Here is a 10,808-nt window from a genome sequence, read left to right as displayed (position 1 = left end):
GAGATAGGAACTTGCTTTGTTTAATTAAAAAAAAAAAAAAAAAACACCTCCCCTCCTCCAAAAAACAAATGAGTATACCAAACGAACAAAACCCTCACCTATTGGTTAAGAAAATAGTGGACATTAAATTTCATAAGGTATTTGTGTAATGTCTGAAACAGTTTCTATTAATCTAATTTTCAATGCCAAAAAATATTGTAGGTGCTTAATTATATAGTATCTTCACCTCTACCTTGGATTAGGGAGCAAAAGTTCTAGAAAGTTCTCATGGAATTGAGAAGAGTTTTTCTTTTGCCTGGTTCCTTTGAGATCTTCATAGTCTCACCCCATCCTTTATTTCCATCCAGGAGCTATCTGCTAAAGGTTTATTCTTTGCCAGATCTTAAATTAAGTCCTGCGTTTAATGTCCATACCTTTTAATGAGCTTATTCTCTAATTTGCAGAGAAAGTCACATAAACAAACAAATATAATACCTCAGGGCAAGAAGTACTATAATTAAAATATGAGTTAAATGCTTTGGGAGCAGAGATATGGAAGCAATAAATTCCCACTTGTGGGTGGTAAGTATGAGGAAAGGGGATAGAGAGTGGGAGAATACAGAAGTATCACAGAGGAAATTACAGTAGAGTTGAGCATTTGAAAATAAACAGGCTTTCTCCAAGTCCATAAAGGAGCATTACAATTAGAAAAAACAACATAAGCAGAAGTCCGTGAGGACGTAAAAGAACCTTGCTTGTTGGAGAACAGCATGCCATTTGGTGTGTTAGGATATATGATGGAATGTAGCCTATGCTTGTTGTGAAGGGTTACAGATACTATATCAAGGACTATGATTTTGTTTTATAGGTATTAAGGAACCCCCTAGAGTTTTGAAGGGGAGTAATATAGTCAGATTTACTTTTAGGAGTAAAACTGACAACATATAGGAGGTAGTCTAGACTTAAGGTAAGGAGACTGGTTAATTCAGGTGCCCAAGCAAGAGGTAGGACAGCAGAACTGTTTAGTTTTTGTAAAGGGCCAGAGAGATCATAGAATATAGTGATCTTTAAACCATGCTCTGTGGAGCCCTGTGATGCCTCAGGAGCCACCATAGAGAGGCCAGAAATGTAAAGAGTACTTTGGCTAAAAAGAAGTTTGAAAAGCCACTGAGTAGCCTAACCTCTTTCCTAAGAATATCTCAGACATGTCATATACCTCCTTCCCAAGTGCTGTAGAGCTCACTGTCACAAGAGGAGGTCTGCTCTGTTCTGGATAGCCTTTAGCTAATACAGAGTTCTCTTCCCCTGGAAATTAGGGAATGTGATGAGTCCTGAGGTCATTGTTTTCTGTACCCAGTAAATATTGTGCCATTAACCTCCAGCTTTTAGGTATGTCTTAGTTTCCTAGGGCTGTTGTAACAAAATGCCACACAGTGAGTAGCTTAAAGAAGAGAAATTTATTGTCTCACAGTTTTGGAGGCTAGAAGTCCAAATCAGGGTATCTGCTATGTTGATTTCTTCTGAGAGCTCTGAGAGAAACTGTTCTATGCCTCTCTTCTAGCTTCTGATTGTACCTGGCAATCCTGGCTTTCAGCTGCCTCTGCAGTCGCATGGCCATCCTTCTGTCTGACTCTCTGTGTCAATTATCTTTTATAAGACACAACTCAGGTGGGATTAGGACCCATTCTACTCCAGTATGACCTTATATTAATAGATACTGTCTTCAATGACCCTATTTCCAAAAAGGTCATGTTCACAAATGCCAGGTGTTGGTACTTCAGCATATCCTGTTGGGGACACAATTCAATCCATAACAGTATCCACGAAAATTTTCAGTTCCGCTGATTTTCTTTATGGTTAGAAGGAGTTTAAATATGTATATACTAATCTACCGTCTATATAGTCAAAGGGTAGATGGAGTTGTAATTCAGAGTTTTCAAGAAATAGTCTTAGATACTAAAATATTTTAGTTAAGGAATTGTGTAGATGAATAAACAGGTATAATAAACATGTCTAAATACTCTTTTTGGAATATAATGAAAGATGCTTGCTTTCTGATTCTAAGCACTTGTGATGTGAAATTGATTTTCTGATTTAGCCAGCCTCAAAAGGCTTAGGCTTGATATTTTCAAAAGTTTGTATGGTACTGAGAGTCTGCTTCAAACTGTTAGAGGTACTGTTACTCTAAAAACAACTTTTTTTTTGCTTTTTTGTCTCTCTAGCTACATTATTGAGCAGGGTGTGTGTTATTTGGTTTTGTGTGAAGCTGCCTTCCCTAAGAAGTTGGCTTTTGCCTACCTAGAAGATTTGCACTCAGAATTTGATGAACAGCATGGGAAGAAGGTGCCCACTGTGTCTAGACCCTATTCCTTTATTGAGTTTGGTAAGTTTTTGCTTTCTGCTTCCTTATCACGGGATCAAACAATATGGAGAAGCTATTTGTTAGACTGATATAATTTTGACACGTTTTTAGTGAGGTTTACTTACTGACGTTTTAGATTCTGCTGCCTCTCCCATTCTACCTCTTTATGTCCTTTTGCATGAATGAGGATTCCTTCTTATAAGTGACTTTCTATAGTTTTTTTTTTTATCTTTTCCCCATGGAACTTGCTGTCCTTTACCCTTTTTTGTTGTTTAATTCTTCATTAGAGTTACGTGGGGCAAGGGTGTGTGCCTAAAGATCTACTTGATTGGCATATAAATTGCTAAGGTCTTTTTTTCCCCAGCCCACAGACAGATAGATGCACACACACGCTGCACACAGACACGCATACACACATGCATTCACAGTAAGGGTCGTTTTATGGAGATCAGAATTTGGGAGTTTAGAAATTTCAGACAGAATGGTGGTTTTTTTTTTGTTTTTTGTTTTTAACTAGAATATGATTCTATAATTAAAAACAAGAGTACTAGAAGGTATATGGTATTGGAGAGAAACATGCTACATGCAGAAATATGTGGGTGTCCATATTATAGAATTATAGAAAGACTCGTCACTGATCAGACCTGGTGAAATATTTGGTGACAGTAGAATGTCCTAAGTACAGGAAGTGAGGACAAATAGGATCAGGCTACATTGCTGGAATTTTTAGTTAAAAGAGAAATTTGTTTCACTCTTAAAATTTCTGAAGTGTTTCCAGTTTGCTAGATTAGAGGGTCATTTTGCTTTTTAGAAATAGAGAAAATATAGCAAAAGAAATCCAGTGTTCTGTGACTACAAATTCTCTCCAAGTAATAATCTATATAATGTCTGGTTTTTCAAATTTTAGTTTGTAGAAAAAAAAAATTCCAATACCCCTTCCCCCTCCCCCGCAAAAAATTAAGACTGATCTATCAGGGCCACAGAGGAAATAGATAATACACTCAGATTAGCTTAAGGGACTGTATACAAAGGTATAAATAGGTTATAAGGGGACTCCAAGGCCAATAACATGGTAGTTATTACCATCCGTAGGCCTGAAGGAATGAGGAGAAGGAGCAGATTCTGGAACTGGGAAGGAAAGAATTTATAGAGAAGGCCAACTCGAGAGGAGCAATAACTTTGGTAGAGGGATAGTGCCAGCCCAAAGTGATTTCTCAGGGAGGAGCTAGAAGAATAAACACCCTGACATGATTCTCTATTCCCTTTCTTCCATACTACTGGGGTTCTCTGTTGCCTGAACCTAACTGAAGCCTAGAAGGCAAAGAGCCCATTGATGTAGTCCATCCAGGCCAGCTTCCCAAGGCAGAGAGCAGGCTCAGAAGGGTGGAGAGGAGCTCTAAAGAGAGAAATGAAAAGTATATAGCACATGTAATTTAAGATTTTTGCCAAATGTTGAAAATATAATCTTCAGTAATAAGCCATTTTTCTTACAGTTTTGAGAAATACAGGGCTAAAGATGGAAGTGACTGCAATTTTATAGAGATATTTTGGGAGACTGCCTAGCTCATGTTTGCCTTACCTGAAGTTTAAGAACGGGTGAAATATGGGATGTGTGCAGAAGAAAAGACTTTAATGATCGTGTAACTCTTACCATGTTAGGCTGTAAGGTTGCTAGATTACTACCAGCATCCTTTCATTCAGGGAGTATATAGAGTTAAGTAATAAAACTCTAATGGCCTCAGAATACAGTTTGAAAATTTCTGCTTTCAGGAAAGTTTGCTATACCAAAACCCGTTGCTGTCAAGTCAATTCCAACTCATAGCAACCCTATAGTACAGAGTAGAACTGCCCCATAGAGTTTCCAAGGAGCGCCTGGTGGATTCGAACTGCCGACCTTTTGGTTAGCAGCCGTAGCACTTAACTACTACACGAAGTTTGCTATAGTATGTCTTAATTTCTGTAAGGATCCTGATGGCAAATACTTATAATTCAGAGATGTGCAAAGGACGTTTCCCTTGAATGGTCATCTAGTTATTTGTTTACGTGCTACAAATGAAGAAATTAAAGCCCACATTTTGATGCTCACCCAAGGGCTTGGTTAACCATGGACATTGGCAAATCTAGGACCAAACTCAGAATTTCCAATTCCCTCCTTCAATACTTTGATGGGCATGAAAGAAGTTGTTAATGGCCATTTTCTTCTTCATTCTAGATACCTACATTCAGAAAACCAAAAAACTCTACATTGACAGTCGTGCTCGGAGAAACCTTGGCTCCATCAACACTGAATTGCAAGATGTGCAGAGGATCATGGTGGCCAATATTGAAGAAGTGTTACAACGGGGAGAGGCACTCTCAGGTATCTCAAACCAATAAGAGTCTGAGGAAGAAGTGGTTTCATTCCATGATGCAAGGATAGCTCTTCTGGGGGTACTTTTGTGCTGTGAGAGTGTAGCACTGTTAAGAATTCATCTCTTAGAAATAGATTACATTAAAAATCGTCTACTATATATTTTTTCCCTGCTATGATTAGTTTTTGTTGACTTGGAGCAATGTAAAGGACTTATACATAACAGAAGCAATCACTGTTTCCAAGGTATTTACAAAATTAAGTAAATTATGTACAGAAACACTTGTACAAGTTAAGGAAAGCGAAAAGAAGAATGAAGAAATTGTCAAAGATTTATTGCAGTGGTTTCCTAAGTAGCCTCTTTGAGAAACTTTATTGCTGCCAGATGGATCTTTGTAAATGCCACATTCGTCAGAGCATTCCTCTGCTGAAAAACTTTTAAAATCTGTGACTACAAGATAAAATCCAGTCTGATCTCAACTTCTCATTCATTCACTCGTGGTTGAGTGCTCATTATGTGCAAGGCATTGTGCTTTATTGAGTGTTCACAAACATTCTATCTTAGCCAGGTCAGCTTCCTCACCATCCTTAATGATCTTTTCTCACCTTATGCTGGTCAAGAGCTGCCTCCTCAAAGAAACCTTCCCTGATCCTTACACCCCACATCTCTTCAATCTCTTCTGTCCTTTAAACTCTTAACAGCACTTAGCTACATGATGTTTTTTAGCACATAATCGTGTGTGTGTGTGTATATGTGTGTGTATGGATGTATATATAAATATGTGTGTATGTTTTACCTGTTCAATGTGGTTATGCAAGCTCTTTTAAGGTAGTGTTTATCTGTCTCATATCTGTTTCATATATATCTTTTATATCTCTCACAGTAATAGTCACAAATAGATACCATAATGAGTATTTCTTGAATTCAGCCTTGCTACATAGTTCATTAGTAAATGGAGTTTTCTTTATTATAAACTGCAAGCTTTAACCTTCATGTTGGTAATCAGCAGTTATCCCAGCATATAGCTTCACACTCTGTGAACATCAGTTTGGGTTGTGTGAGTCCATGTAAATTTTCATTGTAACAGATTTAAAGCTTCTACCTGATGTAAAGTAGACCAGCATAGGGATTTCTCTTTAATCTAAAATATATATCTTGGTCAGTTAATCAACAATGTAAAGGATTCTCTTCTAGTGCCTTGCTACTTGCAACAAAGCTGATACGCTGATTGACAAAGAAGATATGTCTACCCTTAAGTAGCTTGGTCTTGCTGAGATGATAAGTAACATTCTCACAGAGTAATTAATAGACAGTATAAGGGAATAAACGTCTATTGAGCACTTACTTTGTGCTAGGCAATATACTAGGGGTACTTTACATCTATTTTATTTAATCTTTATAATAATTCCATGAGAAGTCGGTGGTATCGAACCAGTTTTACAGATGAAGTAGAGGCTCAGAAGTTAAGTAGCTTACTAAGAGCCACACTTCTAGTACCCTGCATAACCTGTTGGCCTCCACAATCTTTATCCATCTTCAATGTATGATAGTTTTAAATGGATATTTAGACAATAAGATCTATAAAAATGTAGAGGGAAGTAGATAAATGTGAAGTGAACGGGAAGGATTTCCTAAAATTAGATAGATTAGGAAGGAGTGAGAATAGTGTTTTAAGTGAAGGGAAAAACATATTTGAAGGGCAATGAGGACATTAATCAACTTCAGGGAATGTTTTCTTCCTCTTTAAGCTTTTTCACAATAAGAATTCATCTTTTATGCCTTCTCTTTCTAATTTCTGATGTTTTAGAGTTAGTCTACTTTCCATTTAAGACTCAAGAGTAGTTCTTGTTGGTTTTTTCAGCAAGATCAAATTATGTCCTTTTTTACTACCTAAATAAACCAATTCCTTTTAAGCTGTGGTTGTTTTTGTTTTGTTTTTTCCATTCTAAGGTGTAAACTATAAACTCTACAAAGGCAGGGAACATATATATGCTTTGATCATCATTGTGTCCTCTTGCACTTCGAAAGGTGCCTATAACATAAATATTTGCTAAATGACTTTTCCAAGCAATAGCTGTGTCTTTATGATTTCACCTGTTTCAGAATTTTCCTGTGTAGAGGAATTATCTTAACTATTACTTATTTTCTGTGATCTCATAATTATTCTTCTGCCCAGTTATTCTCAGCAGATTTAAATTCAAGCAAACATTTATAGAGCACTGACTCAAGCCCTGTTCTAGACACTGTGGATATAGCAGTGAACACAGTAATTGAAAACCCCTGTCAACTGGAGTATACATTCTAGTAGATTGGCTAGAAAGATTCCTTGCAGCATTGTTACGTTATTCTCACCCCCTGACTGTTTTCTTATGTGACTAGGTGTTTTTCTTACTCACAAGACCAGCTGCCAATTTAAGAGTGGCTACCATGCCTGTGATGTTAAGTAATAGTACATTTCCCAATCAAAACCAACCTCTATTAAGCAACTCCAGATATTCCAAAAGCATTATCTAAGGAAGAACAAACAAATTCAGATTGCAAAATAGTTTTTCAAAAATTTAAAGAAGTGAAAAGTTTGATCACAATCCATTTATGTCAAACTGAGAGTTGTTCTTGTTTTTAAAATCTGCCTGTATTTATGATGGAAAAGTTAACAACAGATGCCAATTTTCCTATATCTGTTCAAATGTAATTTCTGATAGCTTTACCTTCATAATAGTCTTTACTATGTGGAGATCCTTAAAAATTTGGTAGCAGCCACCACTGAGGTTTAGCTTAATACTCAGTATCTGGTCAATTGAATTTTCTGCTTACCTGAGTTTTATCTTACATGGATTATCATTTCTTAAAATATGAGAGATTATTAGACCATTAAAAGATTGTGAAGATGATAACAATTATTATAATAATATCAGCTAACATTTATCAAGTGTTTACTGCATACGGACATTGTTTTCAGTTTACGTGCATCCTTACATATCTACACTCCTAAGATGTAGCTTTGTTATCATCCCCATTTTATAGATGGAGAAACTGGGTCTTAGAGAGGATAAGTGACTTGACTGGTGCAGGTGATACTTGAATCAAAGAGTGTCTGACACCAGAGTCTGTGCTCCTATACAGCCTCGAGAATTTGAACATAATTTGGTCTGATAATTTTAAAATGTACTATAGATTTTACAGTACTTCAGAATCATGAGTTAATCAATATGTAACCTAGCCTTAAAATAAAAATGATAAATTAAGATTAATAATAGTTTGGATATAGATTTTAAGTTTGATATCATTCCTTGGCATTGCTTTCCTTCTGTTTCTTTTCTTTGCTTGCCTTTTTTCAGTCCTCTTAAAGCAAAGTGCTTAGATGAAACTAAGGAGCCATCAAAGGGAGAATGAAACATAGGAGACAGGTTTTAAGCAGTTTTCAAGAGGAGGGTAGTCAGAGGCAGCAGATGGTAACTGATACTTACAAAGTGCTTAAGCTTAGTACTTAGGTCCCAACAAGAAACAACTATTTTCTGAGGTTTAATATTGATAGGATGAAGAAAAGATACATTATACTACTAAAAAAAATAATAATAAAACTTTTGCTTAAATAGTCCTCTATAATTAATTGCCTATTTGATAGAATGTCACTTATTTTGATTCTTTTTATGTCTTAGTACTTTCATAAAATACTTCCAGGGGCTAATTAATGTTTTCCTTTTTTCCTCTTTGACAGCATTGGATTCAAAGGCTAACAATTTGTCCAGTCTGTCCAAGAAATACCGCCAGGATGCAAAGTACTTGAACATGCGTTCCACTTATGCCAAACTTGCAGCAGTAGCTGTGTTTTTCATCATGTTAATAGTGTATGTGCGGTTCTGGTGGCTGTGAACTAGCAAATCTGGTCCCTGGCAAGGAGAACCTAGAACCCGGCAGGTGTATGTTTTCAGGAAGCTGAGCTCACAGGGATGTGTATTAGAATCCACATTAGAACCCATGTGGAACTTCTGCCTCTAAACACCTTGGGAGGAAAGACGTGTCCTGAAAATGAAAGGTCACACCTCATTTAATGAAGCTTAACCCTATGTAGAAAGTCTCTCTTGGGGGCAGAGGCTTTCTCTGGGTGCTAAGCCATATATGTTAGGGAACAGTAGATTGTTTCATTTTGTTTTTTCCCTCCCAGCATTTTACATTCTTTAAACAGCACTGACTGGGGCATTCTCATTCTCTAATGGAGCCATCAGTGAGATTTGGCTTAACCAACCTGTGCTAGCAAAATTCTGAAATTCCTTCAGAGAAGACAGCCCAATGGGAAGTTTTTGATTCTAATCAACATTCCTTTTGTTGGTGACATTTCTGATTTTCTATAATCTGAATTTTTGTTGGTCTTTCAAACAAGACTCCTGCGTGAAGGTTATTTGCTGTGCTGCACAGAGCTTGTCTTTTGGCCCCTGTAGGAAGTTAACCCTTACTTTCCTTTTATAATATTTGCTTATTGCACAATTGCTTTAGGATTAAATGAATTATATTATGATGCCTTGAAATTGTATCATAGCACTCCTTAATTAAGAAGCTAAAATGTTTTCTGTCATTTACTCCTTAAACAAAAGACTTAAATTAGTTTGGGACATTCTTAATTTTATTTTTCACTGTCTGGTTTATATTAATATAAGAGAGCATATGGATAGCCAGAGGCACCTGGCTGAGTGAGAAGAAAGACCCAGCTCATTAACTACGTCTTTGTTCTACCCCTTCCTCACTTTCCCAACTATGGTTTTCCCGTTCTTTGTTTTCTTCCTGCTGTAATTTGCCAACATTTAAAAAATTCCTGTTCCCAATAGTTTAATGTCCCATAAATATCCTCTCAGGATATTCTCAAATTTCAAAATGGGAAATGTTCATCTGTGTAATGAATTAAATTTAAAGTTTTTGTAGAGCAACTACTCAAACTACTAATACATTTATATGAGCAAGACTTTCAGAGCACCTTGTTCCTGTTTCAGTTTATGGAAATTCTTTAAGAACGCTCTAGAGATAGGTAACTCATTTACAGTGGCTCCTGTTAACTAATAAAAGTACCTATGATTTTTCTCTTTTTTGCTCAGGGATGATGGGGATTTTCTTTACCTTCTGAGGTAGAATTTTTTAAGTGGTGAGAATAAGCCTTTCCAATATTATCACAAGGGTCTACAATATAACCTTTAAGTCCTACACATACTGCAGATATTTCTTTAAATTATATAGGAAAATGAGCCAACTTGTCTCAGCATCTTTGAAAGGAACTTTAACTAGTAAGCAATTTTCTAACTCTACGGGATCGTCAAAGCTACTGCCCTGATTAAAAAATTCTTATTTCCTTATAGCAAGGCAGGGAGAAATGCTTATTATATTCCTGATAATTTACAGAACTAGAATAAAAAGATTTCTTTTTCCATTTTAGACCTAAATGTGCCAATTTGAGTTTTGTGCATGAAATACAGTACTTTTTATAGAGAATAAGTGCTTTTAAGTCCTTAAAAGGCTTTGTCTCTAAGTAATAATGTTGGTAATAAAAGCCGCTGAAAGGCTGAAAACCTGAGTAGTGGTACCATAACATTTGGTGCTTCTATAGGAGTGAAGAGTGGCAGCTCGTTTAGAGTTGCATGCTGCAACCTAATGGTCAGCAATGAAATAAATACTTCTAGAATGTTCACTTCAGTGTGGAGTTTTGTTATCTGGTTAACTTACTGTATACATGTATTTTTTCTAGGTACATTTCTACCTAATCTCGGTGGGTTAATTAAAAAATGAGAAGTGGTGGGGGAAATGATGAACAAAAGAATAAGAAAATGCTTTAAGATTATGGAGGTAGACAAATGAGAGAACAAGACTATCATAAGGTTCCCACTTTTGTTCTTTATAGGAGACAGTAGGAAGATCTGACTAGATAAAATGTGTCAGCAACCAAACAGGTATCTCAAATAGAATGTGATGAATACTATGCAGGTGCATTAAGAAAGGACGTCTAATTTACTTTTGGGAAGGAGTGTGGTGAGGGAAAACTTTCTAAAGAAGAAGAATAGGACACTTTACGCAGAGTCAGCATGTGCAAAGGCATGAGTTAAGAGAATGAGGCACATTTTGGGGATTGTAGT

General features: G+C 36.4%; 1 protein-coding gene across 1 annotated transcript in view; it reads left to right on the top strand.

The window, feature by feature from the left end:
- The window catches only part of SEC22B (SEC22 homolog B, vesicle trafficking protein), a 19,689-nt gene extending 10,403 nt beyond the window's left edge, over window positions 1-9,286 (top strand). The window contains exons 3-5 of the mRNA XM_004380334.3: window positions 2,202-2,362; window positions 4,554-4,700; window positions 8,411-9,286. Coding sequence (XP_004380391.1) covers window positions 2,202-2,362; window positions 4,554-4,700; window positions 8,411-8,565 — 463 coding nt within the window. The 3' untranslated portion in view covers window positions 8,566-9,286. The remainder of the gene's footprint in view (window positions 1-2,201; window positions 2,363-4,553; window positions 4,701-8,410) is intronic.
- The last annotated feature ends 1,522 nt before the right edge of the window (window positions 9,287-10,808 follow it).

The sequence above is a fragment of the Trichechus manatus genome, unplaced genomic scaffold, assembly GCF_000243295.1.
Source record: "Trichechus manatus latirostris isolate Lorelei unplaced genomic scaffold, TriManLat1.0 scaffold00073, whole genome shotgun sequence".
Taxonomy (NCBI): Eukaryota; Metazoa; Chordata; class Mammalia; order Sirenia; family Trichechidae; genus Trichechus; species Trichechus manatus.
This window is presented reverse-complemented; position numbering and strand designations above follow the sequence as displayed.